Source organism: Bombina bombina, chromosome 4 (assembly GCF_027579735.1).
Source record: "Bombina bombina isolate aBomBom1 chromosome 4, aBomBom1.pri, whole genome shotgun sequence".
NCBI classification, from domain to species: domain Eukaryota; kingdom Metazoa; phylum Chordata; class Amphibia; order Anura; family Bombinatoridae; genus Bombina; species Bombina bombina.
This window is the reverse complement of record NC_069502.1, coordinates 705,062,336-705,082,979: the sequence shown is the minus strand read 5'-3', so window position 1 is coordinate 705,082,979 and position 20,644 is coordinate 705,062,336. Positions and strand designations below refer to the sequence as shown.

General features: G+C 37.3%; 1 protein-coding gene across 1 annotated transcript in view; it reads left to right on the top strand.

Moving 5' to 3' along the window:
• PDE7B (phosphodiesterase 7B) overlaps positions 1–20,644 on the top strand; it is a 237,875-nt gene that overhangs the window by 104,611 nt on the left and 112,620 nt on the right. The window contains exon 2 of the mRNA XM_053710898.1: positions 18,247–18,330. Coding sequence (XP_053566873.1) covers positions 18,247–18,330 — 84 coding nt within the window. The remainder of the gene's footprint in view (positions 1–18,246; positions 18,331–20,644) is intronic.

Sequence of the window (20,644 nt, the reverse complement as noted above, 5' to 3'; positions counted from 1 at the left end):
GGGACTGACGTAGAGGGGAGGAGCTATATGCAGCTCTGCTGGGTGAATCCTCTTGCATTTCCTGTTGGGGAGGAGTTATATCCCAGAAGTAATGATGACCCGTGGACTGATCACACAACAGAAGAAAGGAATTTATCAGGTAAGCATAAATTATGTTATTACCCATTCCCCAATTTCGCATAACCAACACAGTTATAATAATATACTTTTTACCTCTGTGATTATCTTTTATCTAAGCCTCTGCAAACTGCCCCCTTATTTCAGTTCGTTTGACAGACTTGCATTTTTAGTCAATCAGTGCTGGCTCCTAGGAGCTTCACGTGCCTTAGCTCAATGTTATCTATATGAAACACAAGTACTAACGCCCTCTAGTGGTGAAAAACTGTCAAAATGCTTTCAAATTAGAGGCAGTCTTCAAGGTGTAAGAAATTAGCACATGAACCTCCTAGATTTAGCTTTCAACTAAGAATACCAAGAGAACAAAGCAAAATTGGTAATAAAAGTAAATTGGAAAGTTGTTTAAAATTACATGCCCTATTTAAATCATGAAAGATTTTTTTTACTTTACTGTCCCTTTAATAAATATTTGATTTAAAATATACATATTTGCATACGTGTGAACAAATATGATTATGTAAATGTGTGGTTCTGTGATTTTCATTTGCATCTATTAGTTTACGTGTGTATTATTGTTTCTTATACTATGTTTTTCAAATAAGATTCATGTTCTGCAAGAACAAAAAAGTGAATATTGAACGTTTGCCTTTTTTAAGCCATTCATTGAAATTTCCTTTATGTCTGTCTTCTCAACCTCCAGGGAGTAGACCATAAGAGGTCAAAACATACATAGAACTTCCTTTATTTTATTTTTGTTGAAGAATAAAGCAGAGAAATATAATTTCATCTCATAAAACTTCCATAGCCACCACCCCCTTTGCTGACAGCTTTGCACTTCAAATCCATTAAATATCTAGGGGGGTTTAGTTTGTAAGTTGTTGGGGGTTTTTTTTATATAAAGGAAAAAAAATACTAAAATTCATGTTTGCTGGAAGCATTTCCTCGAGGAGGCCTTGTGACTCTGCATATAGTTTCCTGCTTATAAAACTGTATGAGTATTTGACGTGTTTTTTATATCTTTACTCCTAGTGTATTGTGAATATGCACATAATGCCATTCCTTATATAGTTTTTATTCTTAAAGGAACGTTAAACTTAACATTTAATTCCATATAAAAATTATGCATACATGACCTGAATTTAAATCAGAGAATTGTGGTCGTTCCAGTCTCCTTAGAGAGGCTGGAGTGCGTTGAATTGAACGTAGAACCCAGACACTCCTACATTCTGTACTGTAATTGGTTGATATATGTCCCTAATTGGCCACAGCAAAGGAAGTAAGCTAAACTGCATTCAAGATTTTTTTTTTAAGGGGTGTGGCCAGGACTTTTTGGCACCGGCCTACTAGTGTTTTTAGCAGAAGAGACAGGCTGCAGGTGTTTAGTGGGTGGAGTTAGGTAAGGGTCACAGTGTGTCATGGACAAAGCTGAAGCAGTCCCTAGAACATTTGCTCTTATAGGGTATCTGTGAGAGGGACAGAAAGGCAGACCTTATAACGTGAAAATCCTGCAAGATCCAAGATGTTTGGGAAGTTTGAAAATCGTTTATTTAATTCAGGTTTTGTTTTTTAAACTTGTTTTGCAAAGGCATTCTAATACATTTGAATTTTTGTTATTAAGATGTGAAAAACACCCAAATTAGGTATATGATATAATCTTCTCAAAACAAAGTATTGGTAAAGGTAACTGCAAAGCGACTGGAAAACCACACAATAACTGTGTTTTCTAAAGGGTTGAAGTTGATTGTAAACACCAATGACAAGCCATGTAGAATATTGTGCAGTCATAGAGCCTTATTTATGAGCCTGAGAAAGCTGGTCCAGATGATTGACAGCCCCTGCTAGCAGCTAAAGGGGCAGCATTGCTTATGCAATACTTGTGCAATGTTAAATGTGTACAGCGTATGCTGTCCACTCACAGTGAAGTCTGCAAATCATGTCCGCCTGACCTATGATACATGGAGTCCATAGAGTGGAATAGATCTTGATGTTTCATTAATCAAATTTCCTCTGACTTTTGCCTTGGTGCATTCTCAGATCAGCAAAATATTTTTTTTTATATATAAGGTATATAAATAAAGGCTATCTGTGTTGTTTTGTGAGGTAAACATTATATATTTTGTGCAAAATGACGCATACTTTCCTGATCAGAGGTGCAGTGGATGCCTTTGCTAGCCATGGTTGAAGATATTAGCAGGGACGAAACTACAGGGGATGCAGAGGACACAACTGCGACTGGGCCCCTTCTTCGATTCTAAAAACTGGCCCTGTGGTTTCTAGTTACGCCTCTGAATATTAGTAAAACGATAATCGCTGAAAAATGCTATAAATTACATGTAAGTCTAAGTAAATCAGATGAACTCTCACATGCAATGTCAATATCAGGTTAACTTGAATCTTATATATATGGCCGAGCAACGTTCGCTTACAGCTGTTGCAAATATTAAGACTAGTAAGCCTTTTATAACAGTGATGATATAAAAGTCACTTATCTTCCAGTGTGACTGATGCCAGAATAAGGTTTTACTATAACAATGGTACATTATTTCTCTGCATTAACCTTAATGGAGATATGGGGGTCGATTTAACAAGGGCCGAATGGAAACAGGAGTTAACAAGGGCAATTTAACAAGGGCTCGCCGGAAACAGGAGTTAAGAAGCAGCGGTCTTAAGACCACTGCTCCTTAACTCATACGCCGCCTCTGAGGCTGATTGACACCCCCTGCTAGTGGCCGATTGGCCTCGAATCTGCAGGGGGCGGCATTGCACAAGCATTTCTTTACAACTGCTTGTGCAATGCTGAATGGCGTCAGCGTATGCTGTCCGCATTCAGTGATGACTGGCGGACATGATCCGCTACAGCGTATCATGTCCGTCAGGCATTGTTAAATCGGATCCATGGAATAGACAATATCAAGGCTATAAAAAATTAAAAAAATGGCTGACATTTTTTATGTCAAGCTTAGCATCATGTTATATAGGCTGTGAAACTATTTTTGTGCAAATATTACAATAGATTTGCACTTTTCTACAAACACTGTTAGAAGAAACAGTTTTCAAGATAAAATAAAATATGAGAAATGTTTAGGGAATACCAGCTGTTGATATTTAGAGGAAAAAGGTAACACAATATTTATTTTGCTCATTATTGGAACATTTACATGACATTTGTAATAAACAGCACCATGCACATGCTTTTGTGATAACTTTTATGAGCTATGTTACTCACTGACATGACAGATATAGGCTGTATTGCAGGGGGTCAAATCTTGAAACAAATTCTTTAAAGAGACAGTCAACACCAGAATTTTTGTTGTTTTAAAAGATAGATAAATCCCTTAATTACCAATTCCCCAGTTTTGCATAACTATTCTGACTCAGATAGTTGTAATAATGATCTATCCCTTGCTGAGACCTCTATGCCTGGCCTGTATAAGAAGATACAATCACTGCAGACAATGCTTGTCAGATAGCTGAACTCACCAATACCTTGTCCATCCACAAAGTTGCTTTATTCTGAATATAAGGTTATAGCAGATAATAAAATACAGCAGATGAATGGTTACAGTATTTAAGCGGTCAAAAGTTGATACTGATCGTAGCTTGCAATGTAATTAACATGAGTGCTTGTTACATGAGGCCTGTTAGCTGCAGCCATGACACAGGAAAACATCATAACACTACAAGGGCGGAGCAATACACAAAAAGGAAATGCATAATAGGTCAGAGGTAAGATACTGTAGAAAACAGGAGCCTTACCAAAAAAGGTCACTAGATGGCAGTACAGAATAAACATAGGGAAGCCTTGAGAAAAATAGCATAAAAATATATAATTTCTTAACTATAACAACATGAATATTAACAGAGGCTATGTAATATTCTATGCCCCATTGAGGCAGCACACTCCCCGTCTGGCATAATAAATGTCACTATTTAAATCATAACGGAAGTTATGCATAACAATGTAATTTGCAGAGATGTCTTGAAGACCTGAACGATATAAGGAGAACATACGTATAATGCAAGAACAACTATAAAATAAGACTTCAAGTTATGTTAATTAAAGTTCGAGATTCTGGGATTAGCTCTTGCCCCCAATTAATTATTTCTTATTATTTCTACTTCCCCTTGAGCTCCCTTACCTCCACATAGCAAGTTATACCTACAAATTTGTCTCCGTCACTAATTCACATTTACCTCTCTACCCTTAATAACACACTCTAAGAAGGTTGGTTTACATTATTATTAGAACATCCCCCCTCCCCCTCTAGAGCGGCTCTTGCCCGCTGCACCACCTTTTATTTTCTTTTTTCTATCACTTGGCTCATTAACTAGGCTCATCATATATGAGTTTTAAATTCCTTATAGAACCTTTTACTATTATCCTAATCCAGAAGGGTCATCTTAAACTATCATTAAACTCCGCTTACGTTTTTGTCTAGCCCTTAACCTGTAATATACTTGGGCCTAGTTATCATATTATTATCATAAAATAACTTATATTGAAAATTGAGGACATCCTTCTCTGAACTCAACATTGCTTAGCTATTATTATATGATCTCTTTCTTAAAATGTACTTATGTAGCCGTGGAACACTGTTTTTATAAGCTAAGTTTACTATATTTTATGTAATTCACATCTGGAGATTCTTCTTGTATGTCAACAGGGTTATAGTCCTCTGTATGATTGTTAAACACCATTATTTCTTGTAATGTTGAGTCTTATTGATTTTGTATGTTGTTGTTTTTTTTCTGGAACCTCAATAAAAAAATTTATTATAAAGTTCGAGATTCTTCCATCTTGAAGTCACAGCATACATAAGTAAGTTCAGTCTCCAAAGGGCAAGAGCAAGATAAGTTCTGTGATCGGTCTGATGAAAGTTTTTATAGTCCCTTGTCTTGCAACTTTCACCTCCACCTTACGCACCTTTCCATCATCACTAGGAATACTCTTTACAATCAGTCCCATGGGCCATTCGATTCTTTCAGCTTGCTGGTCCTTGAGGAGAACGAGATCTCCAACCTTGATGTTAGGGTTCAGATGTTGCCATTTGCTGCGTCCTTGCAGAGTAGAGAGATACTCCATCTTCCAACGATTCCAGAAGCAGTTGGCAAGGTGTTGTACTCCCTTCCACTGATTGTAGCACAGATTTCCTGTTTTAAAGTCTCCAGGGGGAACAGGAACAGACCCAAGCTTCTGGATAAGAAGAGTAGCTGGAGAGAGGAGAGTTGGGGCCTCTGGATCTACAGACACTGGAACAAGTGGTCTTAAATTGATTATGGCAGATGCTTCTGCCAGGAAGGTGATTAGAATCTCATGGGTGAGTCTTGTGGATTTCAAGTCCATAAGCATGGAGTCCAGTATTTTACATGTGATACCTATCATTCTCTCCCAAAAGCCACCCATATGGGAAGAATGAGAAGGATTGAAAATCCATGTACAGCCCTTTTCAGTTAAAAGGTCTTGAATTGGCCTAGAGTTGAGATGTAGCTCTCGACAGGCTCCAACAAAATTAGTTCCACAGTCAGATCTTAATGTTTTGACTGGTCCTCTGATGGCAAGGAATCACCTTAGAGCATTTATGAAACTTGAGGCATCCATATATTCTATTACTTCAATGTGTACTGCACGCACACTCATGCAAGTGAACAGCACTGCCTATCGCTTGCTATTTGCTTGGCCACCTCGAGTTCTGCGGGCTGTTACCATCCATGGTCCAAAGACATCCAAACCAACATGAGTGAAAGGTGGGTCAGTACTTAACCTGTCAGCTGGCAAATCTGACATTTGCTATTGCTGATGTTTACCTCTTAGTTTACGGCACTGAACACAGCTATGCAGAGTAGCTGTAATCTGTCTTTTTTGCTCCTATAATCCAAAGGCCTGCAGCTCTTATGGCACTCTCTGTGAAGTGTCTACCTTGGTGCTTAAGCCCTTCATGGTAGTGCCATATGAGCAAAGTGGTGATATGATTGCGAGCAGGTATAATGAGAGGATTCTGTTCTTGACCTCCCAACTTAGCCTTGATTAATCGTCCTCCAACCCTTAACATGCCATCATCGTCAATGAATGAGTTCAGGTTAGGACCAGTGAGAAGAACATCATTCAGAGATACTCCTTGATGCTTGGCACTGGAGTCGAACACTACCCTGATTTGTTTTGGCTTACGTGGATGATACACTCCGAAGAAAGGCAGGTACCAGCACTCTTGGAGTTTTTGAAGTGGTGGAGCTGGCTCGGCATGATCATTATCAAAGATTCTTTTCATAAAGGCAATGAAATGGTCCATTTCAGGCCTGTTCTTTAGTGTTTGTTGAAGTGAGTTGAACCTGGATAACGCCTGTTCATGATTGTTTGGGAGTTTGACCCTTGCAGCACGAAAAGGCAATGGTGCAACCCAGTTGTTAGACGCGTCCTTGAAGAATTCTTTGTCCATTACTTTGATGAATTCTCTGTCATCAACTGACAAGGCTATTTTGTTGTCATCACTTGTAGTACAAAACACTGTGGTACCCAGATTGTCATCACAAAGTATAGGAGTAACATCGGGTATTTGGATGATGTCAGGAGGCTTCTCCCTTACTTCATAATGATGAGAGCACTGTTTGAAGTGGGATGCACATCTATTTTCTAATATGTAAGTTTTGAAGGAGTGGATCTCAGATGACGTACGCATACTATTTAAGCATACATCGCCCACTATCACCCAGCCTAGATCCAGTCTTTGTGCATAAGGAGCATCGTCAGGTCCATCGCACTGCTCGCATACTTTATGTACTCTGAGAATGTCTCTTCCTAGCAGGATCAAGATTTCAGCATTCATGTCCATTGCCGGAATCTCATCAACAAGGTGCCTTAAGTGAGGATGGTGATAGGCAGCCTCTGGAGTAGGAATCTCTTCCCTTTCGTCTGGTATCTGGTCACACTCGACTAATGTTGGTAGGGGTATGCCTTTGTTTCCTTTGATATGAGAGACCATGAATCCATTGGTCCTTCTGACAAAGGCCTCTACAAGACCAGAACAGGTTCTGAGAGTATACGGTGTTGCATGACCCTCTATGCCGAAGATCTCAAAGAATTTAGGCTTAACCAGGGATCTGGTGCTCTGTTCATATATGATAGCATACATCCTATCAACTTTCTCAGGTTGATCCTGTGGGTAAATCTTGACTAGACATACCTTGGCACAGCATTTGTAGTCTAAGCCTTCTCCACAGACTTCTGTGCATGCAGAGAAAACACTCGCTGTGACTGGAGCACGACTTTGTTGCTCCCCGCCATGAATTGAGACAGGGGTGGAGGCAGTTAGCTGTTGTGGGTTGTCTGGAAGTGGAGTAGGATGCATAGCTGTAACGTGTCTGTTGCTACTGCATTCTGTGCACTTTATAACAACTTTACAGTCTTTAGCAAAGTGACCATAAGAAGCACAACACCTGTAGCATACTCCCAGTTTCTGGAGAATCTCCCTGCGTTCTTGTAAAGTCTTTGCCCTAAGCCCACAACATTTATTAAGAGGGTGAGGCTTCCTGTGAATAGGGCACTGACGATTAGGGTCTTTATATCTCTCGCTCGAGTCAATCTGGTGTGCAGGAGAAGATATGGGTGGTGAGATGTCGTGTTATCATACCTTGATGATGTTGGTGAGGATGATGAAGCAGGCAAGTTGGGTTTGCTGAAGCTGGGATCGTTTCTCATCCAGGCTTGATCGCTGATGTACCTGCAAAAGTATGAGAATGGAGGAAAGGATACGTTATAGTCTCTTTTGTATCTTGAGCCCTGTTGTGCCCATTTCTCTTGCAGGTTACATGGCAGTTTAGACACCACTGTATTGACACCATGAGCAGTGTCCAGAAAGCTTAGTCAAGGTAGACGTGGGTCTGTCTTTGCCAACTCTAGCTCCATGAGGAGGTCACTTAGTTCTTGGAGCTTGCGATAGTCTTTGCTCCCTATTTTCGGGAAGTTTTGCAGTCTCTTGAACAGAGCGCTTTCTATGGCTTCAGAGCTACCATAGGCTTGTTCAAGTCTTGCCCATGCAGCAACAGGGCCTGAATCTGGGTGGTCAACATGTACTGTTCTAAGTCTTTTAACATGGTAGCATCCTTGAAGGTTGATCTCCAGGCCCTGTAGCTCTCTGAGAGGCTTGTGTTAATGAGCTCATGGCGTATCATGTATCTGGCGAAGTCAGTCAAGTCTGATCTCTCACTCTTTGTTGAAGAAGGGTGAAGTTTACCAACATAAAATGATGTTGCAAGAGCATTCAACTGTGGTGTAGTCTCTAAGGCTTCTCCTGGCTGTGGCTTGAACTGCGGCTTGTCACTGGAAGTCACCTTATTGTCAGCGGGAGGTGATGCGGTTTGCTGCTTAGACGCACTTGTGTTGTGGATTTGAAGAGACTCACGCATTTGGTGCTGAGAGGTCTCTGTGTTGAGATTCAGAACAATGGTGTTAATAGGAGGCACAGGAGATGACTCTGTATCGTTGCAAATATTAGGCTTTAGCACGTATATTTACTATTGCGTTCAACTGGGTCTTCCAGATCTGCTGGGATATGGCAATCTGAATTAGTACTTTCTCCCATTGCTTGTTCAATGACTTTCAGCCTTGCTAGGGCTGCTGCTTCTTCCTTTTCCATTTGCAGAACCTTTATTTGGGAATCCACTTCTGCTTGCTGGGCAGCCATTTTTTGCTTGGAGAGCTTTGCTTAGGGCTTCCATCTATGCTTCCTGGGCAGCCCTTTGTGCTTGGAGAGCTTTGCTTTGGGCTTCCATCTCTGCTTCCCTTCTGGTAAAGGAGCTTTGCACTTTTTTTGATTCCGCATTAGCATGGGCCTCTATTAGCTGGTCGCTTAATGTTGAACTTCTGGAGCGAGAAGATCTAGAAGAACGTGCAGTGAGCTTAGTTGATGTGGATCTATGAGATCTGGTCTCCTGCAGTTGAGCAATGCGGAGCTCTGTCTTTTCTTTAGCGATTTGCACTAAGAGATCTCTATGTTGGTCCAGTGCATCAGTCCTAGTGAGTTCTGCTGAAGAGTCCTCTATATTAAAGTCCTGTAAGAAGGCTATGTATTGTGCAGACAGCCGCTGGTAGCGTTCATACGCAGCAGATAAGTGATCTATAGAGTCTCTCAATTTGGCTGGTTGATCATTAAAGTGTGACAAAACTGACATGCATTGTGAAATTCTGTCCCATAGGTCTGACAGATTGCTGGAGAACTCATCTCTAGTGAATTCATAGTTTTCTCTGAGTTTATGTGTCGGTTTTATTGTACGTTTGGGTCTTACACTCTGTTCAGCAATATCTGCAGGATCTGCTCCCTGTACGTCTGCGGGTTGAGAGGCATGATGTATCTGCGTAGGTTCGGCTATAAAAGAGTGCTCAGAGCCTTGTCTAGACATTTTTTCAAGTTTTGCAAGAAATGGTACTGTCTCTTTAAGAAGACAAACAGCAGCTTAGACAGGTGGGGTAACAGTTCAATGCAGAGAAACAGTTTGCAACATTCAGATGAAGTGCAGTAAACTTGTGCGACCATGTGCTTTCACAAGATGGCGGATGGCCCTGAACTTGATTGCAGATTAGACATACACATGTACATAGCAGGCTGTAGGAATTCCATACAACTTTTGACTATTCTGACTCAGATAGTTGTAATAATGATCTATCCCTTGCTGAGACCTCTATGTCTGGTCTGTATAAGAAGATACAATCACTGCAGACAATGCTTGTCAGATAGCTGAACTCACCAATAACTTGTCCATCTACAAAGTTGCTTTATTCTGAATATCAGGTTACAGCAGATAATAAAATACAGCAGATGAATGGTTACAGTATTTAAGCAGTCAAAAGTTGATACTGATCGTAGCTTGCAATGTAATTAACATGAGTGCTTGTTACATGAGGCCTGTTAGCTGCAGCCATGACACAGGAAAACATCATCACACTACAAGGGCGGAGCAATACACAAAAAGGAAATGCATAATAGGTCAGAGGTAAGATACTGTAGAAAACAGGAGCGTTACCAAAAAAGGTCACTAGATGGCACTACAGAATAAACATAGGGAAGCCTTGAGAAAAATGGCATAAAAATATATAATTTCTTAACTATAACAACATGAATATTAACAGAGGCTATATAATATTCTATGCCCCATTGAGGCAGCACAATAACCAACACAGTTATAATTATACACGTTTTACCTCTGTAATTACTTTGTATCTAAGCCTCAGCAGACTGCCCCCTTATTTCAGTTTTTTTGACAGACTTGCATTTAAGCCAATCAGAGCTGACTCCATGTTAAATTCACGTGCATGAGCTCAATGTTATCTATATGAAACACGTGAACTATTGCCCTCTAGTTGTGAAAAACTATCAAAATGCATTTAGATTAGAGGCGGCCTTCAAGGTCTAAGACATTAGCATATGAACCTCCTAGATTTAGCTTTCAACTAATAATACCAAGAGAATAAAGCAAAATTGGTGATAAAAGTAAATTGGAAAGTTGTTTAAAATTACATACCCTATTTGAATCATGAAAGTTTTTTTGGGACTTGACTGTCCCTTTAACTGTTAAAAAATATAGTGTATATATATGTACACACTGCAAAACCCCCATATCTACTACACCATATTTTTTTTCTTCTCCTTCTTAAATAAACTCCTACTGAATTGTTCTCCTCAACATCTTAAATTTACTTCTTATACTGCTCCAGAACTTTTTTTTCTTCTTCCCTCTCCACTGGATCCCTCAGCCTCATTAAGTTTGTAGCCTCTTTAGGCATTATTTGGAGGATGAGGGGTACTAGGATAACATTTTTATATATTACTAAGGTTTTTTGGGGTACCAATGCATGTGCCTTCTCGGATCCCAATCTAATTAATATATTTCTGAGATATTTTAAAATAAAATTTAATTTTTTTAGTCAAACACATACTGTATATATTATACAACAATTAATTCTTCTTACCCATTTGCTGGCAACAGCTTGCTAAATAATCCATACAGATATTTAACTAGATATAGTTGCCCCAGATAATTTATTTTTAAGAAAATAAAATATTAAACATTTAATATTAAGCCTCTAGTATATGCAGTTTCCACACCTGCTACCAATATAGGTCCCATATAGAAGTGGTATATGTTGATTTTAGAGTCAGAGGAGGTGTGTCCAAGTACACAGCAGGTGAGGATTACAAATACAGTGGGCCAATCTAAATATTAGCAGGCAACAAAGATTTGTGTTAACTGAGACTCAAGCTGTAACCAGACTTGCCAACCTCACTAACTGCACTTTTTACAAAATGTGCAGTTGAAAATGGAAGCTCAAAAAACATACAAAGATTGGAGGTGGCGCCTACGGCCGTTTGACAGTAAATAGATAATTGTTAATATAATCTATAAATATAGACACAAATTTGAAAAATCTTAATTAAAAATGACACTAATGCAAATTGCTATAATTGTAACAAATAATTAAAAGTTTATTGACAAATTAAAAACAATAATTCATATATTCTATTTAAATAATTCCCTGGTACATAAAAGATAAATAATTATAAGCGATCCCTGTTAATGGGTTGTTACTGACTAAATGACACCAGTGTCTGACTAGCTGGAATTTAATCCAGAATTATGCTTAGACGTTTCTAATCACAATCTCACATTAAAATTAATATATAACATTTCTAAGGAAAGCGTTTGTGTGTTAATAATTCTCGTGTAACATAAGAGACTATCAATCAATCTTCTCTTGTTCACAATTAACGTGTTAAGTAACTACACAGGCTGACAAGTGCACCTTAGTTCTGTTACCAAGGAGGCTGGGAGAAATTGATTATTCACTCAATATGATGATCAGGCAAAGTCTTTTTGCAAATACTGATGTATTAAAGTCATTGATAAACTCCAATAACAGAGTCCCAAAAACTGAGGACGTCCCTTACTGTGAACATCTACCCCCTGGAATATTTTGTTCTTGCAAAACCTTGTCGCATCAGACTTTAAGTAGTTAGTCTCTATGTGTGGTTTCACACTTACCCAGTGTCTCGGCGATGAGGGCGGTCTCTCTATTTATCCGCTTACTTGTTAAGATCCAACTGGGCTTAATGTTTGTTGTGGTGCCGGACTTGTTTATGTAAATCTTCTCTTTAGGATCTTCTCAGTGTACACACTTGGAGTCTTCTTTTTCAATGGATATCAATACTCCTACCGTCTTCCACGCTTGTCTAACAAACAGACTCAATCACAAGCTGGCGTGGCGGTCCTGGGAGTTATCAGCTGTAATCAGTCTGCTATCTGTCTGTTTTTCACAAAGCCGGATAGTGGTCTACGCGTTTCAGCGTTTTTTGACAAAGGCTCCCTGGAGAGCTGAAACGCGTAGACCACTATCCGGCTTTGTGAAAAACAGACAGATAGCAGAGTGATCACAGCTGCTAACTCCCAGGACCACCACGCCAGCTTGTGATTGAGTCTGTTTGTGAGACAAGCGTGGAAGACGGTAGGAGTATTGATATCCATTGAAAAAGAAGACTCCAAGTGTGCACACTGAGAAGAAGATCCTAAAGAGAAGATTTACATAAACAAGTCCGGCACCACAACAAACATTAAGCCCAGTTTGATCTTAACAAGTAAGCGGATAAATAGAGAGACCGCCCTCATCGCCGACACACTGGGTAAGTGTGAAACCACACATAGAGACTAACTACTTAAAGTCTGATGCGACAAGGTTTTGCAAGAACAAAACATTCCAGAGGGTAGACGTTCACAGTAAGGGACGTCCTCAGTTTTTAGGACTCTGTTATTGGAGTTTATCAATGACTTTAATACATCAGTATTTGCAAAAAGACTTTGCCTGATCATCATATTGAGTGAATAATCAATTTCTCCCAGCCTCCTTGGTAACGGAACTAAGGTGCACTTGTCAGCCTGTATAGTTACTTAACACGTTAATTGTGAACGAGAAAAGATTGATTGATAGTCTCTTATGTTACATGAGAATTATTAACACACAAACGCTTTCCTTAGAAATGTTATATATTAATTTTAATGTGAGATTGTGATTAGAAACGTCTAAGCATAATTCGGGATTAAATTCAAGCTAGTCAGACACCAGTGTCATTTAGTCAATAACGACCCATTAACAGGGATCGCTTATAATTATTTATCTTTTATGTACCAGGGAATTATTTAAATAGAATATATGAATTAGTGTTTTTAATTTGTCAATAAACTTTTAATTATTTGTTACAATTATAGCAATTTGCATTAGTGTCATTTTTAATTAAGATTTTTAAAATTTGTGTCTATATTTATAGATTATATTAACAATTATCTATTTGCTGTCATACGGCCGTAGGCGCCACCTCCAATCTTTGTATGTTTTTTTAATCTAAATATTAGGTAGGCAGCCTGTCATATTACCTCCCCCCAACAGATGGCAGTAAACCACACTCCACTTAGGGACATGTTCACATTTTTCTCTCCTTCTTTGTTTACTCTCAGTTCTTCCTTTTAGGGGGTAACCTTTACTGTGTTAAACACACAAACATTAATGCAAATATTAATGTATATATATTTGCATTAGAATGCCTATTTAAAATAAAGCAAAATATCTAAAAATCTAAAATATCTAAAAATATTTTTTTTCCTGTACTACAAAGTATTTGCACTTAGACAGCCCGGAGACATTTAGGAGGACATTCACCTAACAAAGATATTTGAAGGGAAACCAATTAATAATCATCACCATATCCTGTCTGTTGCTGTGCATTCAAATTTTGCTTCCTGTTGCGCATCATTTTGGTCTAGCAGTGTTTATGGAACCTGTGCATTATTTCCTTTCCTCTTGTTGGAAAAAAGGCCTTTTCACTCTTATATGTCATAGAAATGACTGCAAGTAAAAACATCAGACTAAAGGTTTCTTCTGACCCATACTGTTTTATAAAATATATATAACACTGTCATGGTTGTATGGTGGCATATTAAGAAATTAACATTGTTCAGCGTTTGAACATTCCAGGACTTTGCAAAGTTATAACTATGTATTTAAATGGAGAACCAAACCCACAGTATTGTTTATATGTATGACATTAAACACTAAATACATTTTATAACCATAGTATTGAGGTTAGTATGAGGTTTATTAAAAACCTATTTAGGGCCAGATTACGAGTGGAGCACTATCTATCGCTCCCGCTCTAAGTCCGCTAAATGTAATCTGTTTGCTCACATCAAGTAGCCCTCGTATTACAAGTGGAAAGTAAAAAGTTTTCGATCATGCGCTAACCTGACACTCATAAAAAGCCGAGCTTCTAATATCATGCATGCGTTAACGTATTACTCCATTGAAGTAATATTACTCCATTGAAGTAAATGGAGCAAAAAAAGTGGGTCGGATAGCTAGCACCCTACTCGTGTGCTAACCCGATATTCTCAAGTGAGTTAACCCAACATGAAAATATGAATATTTCACATTCCAAAGTTCTTCACATAGAAAAATATGTTCTGTTTATTCATTAATACATATTTCTGCATAAATCTGATGGTATTTTGGTACAATATATATCTGTACCTATATCTACATGACTATATATCAGTATAGATATATACATATATATATATATATATATATATATATATATATATATGAATATCTGTTTATAAATACATAGAACCTATTCTGCTATGTACAGAACATTGGAATGTGAAATATTTACAGTAAAAACATACTTAAAATCTTTATTAGATATGAATATTGCATAAATATGCTTTTATATGTTTTCATCTACTTGACTGCAAAGGGTCCCAATGCATTTAAATATATGTCTATAGATGTATACATATGTATTTATGTGTTTTTATGTGTATATATGTCTGTAAATACATATACTGTATACACATATTAATACATAAAAGCGTATGTACACACATATAAACATATATATGTACATATTTAAACTTCCATATGTATATATCTCTATTTTAAAGCCCTTTGCCTGTCTTTTTTTTTCTAACACCTGAGACCTCGTATCTTTTAGCCCTTATAACTTTTTTGTGCAATATTTTTGCAATCATTTTTATTAGATGGTGTTATTATGAGTGTAACTGTACTTTTAAATGTATTTTTGATGAGTTTTGTGACACTTTTTGTTAACCAGTTAACCAGAGCTCTGAGGTCACGCCATCCGGACACACGTTAAATTAAATTGTGCTTAAGTGATTGCATTTACTTTCAACTTGTAATACATGCGCTACATCCGACGCTCGCAAACAACTGCGATAAACCCGATATCACTTGCGCGGAACTATTAACGCACCACTCGTAATCTGGCCCTTAGTGTCCCTTTAAAGCAGACATCCTCAAACTTATTCCTCCAGAGGTTTTGGAACTACATTTCCCATGATGCTCAGCCAGCATATTAGCTGGCTGAGCATCATGTGAAATGTAGTTCCAAAACCTCTAGAGGGTCAAGCATAACATTTCTTGGATTTGAATGATTTTCTTAGAACAACTTGATTACATGATTGAAATAACATTTTTGTAGCATTTACAAAACGTAAAACAGTACTAGTAGCAATAAAGATTATTAATGGCTGGATATACGTCATGAGCTGATCTAGGGAATGCTTCTTTTTTTTTTCCACAAAGATCTAATAACATTGTTGCTTTGGACAGCATTCCATGACAGGAAGCACTTTCTTCTTAGCTTGGTTTGCATAAATCATAGATCACTCAAAAGAGAATTCCGTGCACTAGAGTAATAAATATAACAGATATCTTCTGTTTGGTAGCTTGCCTGACCTCTTTTGTGGTTTATGGTATGAAAAAAAAAAAAAGTACATGTACAGTATATTCAATGCTTCTTCTGTGTATAAACTACAGCATATATATCAAAGCTGTCTTTTTCTCTATGTAATGCATCTGTATTGCACATACTTATTAACAAGAATGTATTTCAATTATTGAAGGAGCTACATATATGTTGTCATGTGACTAAATGGACATTGCTTTAAAGGGACAGTCAACACCAGAATTTTTGTTGTTTAAAAAGATAGATAATCCCTTTATTACCCATTCCCCAGTTTTGCAAAACCAACACTGTTATATTATTACACATTTTACTTCTGTGACTAACTTGTATCTAAGCATCTTCTGACTGCCCCTAATCACATGACTTTTAGTCATTATCTATTGACTTGCATTTTAGCCAATTAGTGCAGTGTCTGCCACTAGCCACGGGCGTGATCACAATGCTATCTATATGGCCTACATGAGCTTGCTCTCCCCTGCTGTGAAAAGTAAATAAAATAGAGGCGGCCTTCAAGGGCTTAGAAATTATCATATGTGCCTTCCTAAGTTTGCTTTCAACTAGAATACCAAGAGAACAAAGCAAAATTGTTGATAAAAGTAAATTGGAAAGTTGTTTAAAATTACATGCCCTATTTGAAAAATGAAAGTTTTTTTTGGACTTGACTGTCTCTTTAATGTTACTCTGCATCTAGTTGAACAGACTATTAGTTGGGTATGCAATGCATTTACTGTTACTACGAGTAGAGTTTTAGATTAGATATTTAATTTAAAGGACAGTCTAGCATGATTCAGATAGGGCATGCAATTTTAAACAAGATTCCAATTTGCTTTGCTCTCTTGGTAGTCTTTGTGGAAAGCTAAACCTAGGTAGGCTCATATGATAATTTCTAAGCCGTTAAACTGCCTCTTATCTCAGTCGATTTTGACAGTTAGACACCATTAGATGATGTGTGTCATGAAGATAACATTGTGCTCATTCCAGTGTAGTTATTTAAGAGTCCGCACTGATTGACTAAAATGCATGTTTGTCAAAAGAACTGAGATAAGGGGCAGTCTGCAGAGGCATAGAAACCAGGTAATCACAGAGGTAAAAAGTGTATGAATACAACAGTGTTGTTTATGCAAAACTGGGGAATGGATAATAAAGGTATTATCTATCTATTTAAACAATGCAAATTCTGGAGCAGACTGTCCCTTTAAAATATATATATATATATATATATATATATATATATATATATATATATATAAGTATATATGGAACAGAGGAGAGGGACAGCGCAGCAGAAATTCATTATGAGTAGGTATTAAAGGGGCAATAAACACTATATTTATATATATATATATATATTTCCATTATTTATTTTGCTCCCTTGTCATGTAATTTGTGTCTGGAAATAGAGCAATCTCTAACTCTCAGATCTTGAAATGCACCTGTTGACTTCTCAAGGCTTTAACTCCACTACATATCTTTCTCTAATTTGCTTTTAAGTGGTAACAACTGCAAAAACATGCATTTTTTTTTTTTGGTCCAATGTATCTTTGGTTGCCTTATATTGGCAGATTTAATCCTTAACGGTTTATTGCCAACATATGCCAAACCACATGGGCATTAAATTACAAATTCAAAATACTTAGACCTATAGGTAAACGTCCCTTGTATATTGATTTTATACCCTGTGTGTGGATGCTTGACACATATATATATATATATATATATATATATATATATATATATATATATATATATATATTGATAGATAGATAGATATAATCTTCATATCATACCTTTTTATTGTCAAAGCATTGGATATATGAAGAATAATTCAAAAAGTTATGATAGATATAGGAGCAATGGCTTCCAGGGCTGTGCTTACTGTATTATAATTTACCTGCTAAATTTAGATTGTTAATAGTATTCCTATTTAATCAGCTTTTTTACATACATTTGAAGAAAAAAAATCATTTTTGTTTTGAGCGCTTCAACTTGATTGCAGCACACCTTATTAATTAGATTATTTTCTCATCCATAAAACATTTGGCTGTACTGCAGTTTGTCGCGTCCAAGCAAATCTACAGTGCCAACAGCTGAAGTCTTACGTCTTTGAAAGACAACTTCCAACAGGAAGATGGTAAAATCATTACTCATTAAAAATTGCATTACTGATTTACAATAGGAATCACAAAGATTTCCTGTGAAGATATCCGATTGCTTAGATGTACCGTAGTTATTTTGGTTTATTGATTTGTGTGAATGCCTGAAACAGGCACAGTGCTTTATTTACAGCAGTAATGCAAACACTTGTTTTTATTTTGATATTTTCTAGGAGATGCTCGAGTGAGAGTTCCAACAGGGGTTCTCTCTGAACGCCGTGGCTCTTTCCCTTTTATTGATTACCGACTTCTAAACAGTAAGTTTGACTTTCAAACTATATTTACCCTAAATAAATTGCTGCCCTGGTATGAAGAATAACATAAAACTGTTTTTAGTGAGATGCAGGTTTAAATTTTTACTTGTTTTGGCGCTGATTATATTTTCTTCTTACTCATTTAAAGCTACATTTTAATTACTATAATTACAATTCTGTATTAAAGTACTTTATGAAAGGGGCATGTTACCCATATGCTAATTCACTTGAAAGTTATGAATCGTATCTGTGTAAAGCTGACTAGAAAATATCACATGAACATCTCTATGTAAAGATATTTTATTCACATTTTCCTCGGTAGCTATATCCCATTGTAGTTGGTTTTTAAGTATCCAATTTGGATGCTTGACCCGGGGATATAGCAAGGCAGCGTACGTCTGGCATGTGCAGGCACAGTCACTCAGTTTGAAGAAGTTTACTAGGAAATCTCACAAGAACATGGTGAAATCTCTTGAGACTATGCCAAAATCCCACATAAAAGTGTGAACTGATGAAGCTCATTGACAGTTATAGAAGTAGCTGTATGGTAAGTGCACATAGAGCATACTTACTGTGTTGACCTTAGTTTAAATTTAAAAAAAAACAGGATATACATTATAAAGCTTTTTATTTCTGACAGTTGTATCTAGGAATAATGAGAGTAATATGTTCCTTTAAAGGGATAGCAAACACCTTGATATTTGTATATAAAATGTTTAGTTATCAATAATTAAACATTTTTGCAATATATTTTCTTTATTTTGCCCTCTTTTCATGTAATTTAGCTCTCAAAGTTGAGCAATTTTTATTTCCCAGAACTTAAACTGAACCCTGCTGACTTATGAGGGCTAACCCTATAACATATCTTTCCCCAAATGGCTTTATTAGACAAGAACTGCAAAACAATACATTTTATGCTAGCTTAATTACAGTAGTTAGCCTTGTTGTCAGTGGACTAAAGCCCAGATTAGCTCCTCCAGAAATGGCAAATGGTGGGCGGAGTTTAGCTATGGGTAAATAATTGCAGCAAAAACGATCTTAATTTGTTTTAAATACTTTAAGACTTGGCTGATATGTTATTCTATAGCAACACAACAAAATATATTGTAATGACAAGGTGTTTTTCTGTCCCATTAAGCATGTTCTGGGTATCCTCTTCTACCCCCCACACACTTTCAAGTAATGTACACAATTTCTGTGATTTTATTTAAACAGTTGTTACCATCAATACTCTAAAGCTCAGTAAAATTGTGCCATATATCATATATTTTGTACATAATGTTGAGAAACAGACAATACATTAAAGCCATTGGGCTGTTTATTTTCACCTAGATTACAAGTTTTGCGTTATGATGTAAATTGGCCATTGCGCGTGGAATGCCAGGTCTCCCATATTACAAGTCGCGACGGTATATAAAATGTTACAAAGTACACTAACACCCATAAACTACCTATTAACCCCTAAACTGCCACCCTCCCGCATCGCAAATACTATTTAAAACTTATGAACCCGTAATCCACCGCCCACCCACATTGCAACTATTAAATAAACCTATTAACAATAGACACTATCCTTACCACACCTTTCCCACACTGAAATTAGTATACTTCAGCCACCCTCCACAGTAAGTATAGCATACAGATTCTAGTACAGCGGGTTTTAGGGTTATTCTTACATCTAATATGTTTTGCACCCCCTTAACTTTTACTAGATTGGATTATTTGTAGTAGGTCAAGGCTCAAAGTATTTAAGATACCTATATTTCATATTAGCAGCTAGTAAGATGACTTTATTGAATGGGCAGATGTTGTGTCTCAGCCAGCGGCCGTGGTGGAGATATTATTTAGCTTTGCTCTAGTTAGCCTCGACCGTATATATGTAATCTAGACTCTCCCTAGTATATCCCGTTTTTTTATATTGTGCTCAATAGTTATTATTGTTTATATGGGTTTATATGGCCTTTCTTTTGCCTAAATGTTGTGTTATATTTATATTATTGGTTACTGGCTATCACTTTCTGTGTCTGTCCGACTGTCATCCCTAATTTATCTATGCTCTTGCTCATATTACTACTACACAATAGTTATCTTGATTGAGCCTCTCTCCTCCCTTTCCCGCTGGTACTTATGCCTGCGGGTCATATCCCTTCTCCTTTTTCCCACATCGCCTATAGGTGGCACTTCCCCAGGTGAGGGGCTCACCCAGAGGTTCCAAGGCCCCCCCAGTCCCCAACTATTCTAACGTCCCCCCTCCACTTGATAATATATTATATGTTTCCAGGCCCCCTCTATAGGAATACAAGGGTTTGGATGAGTG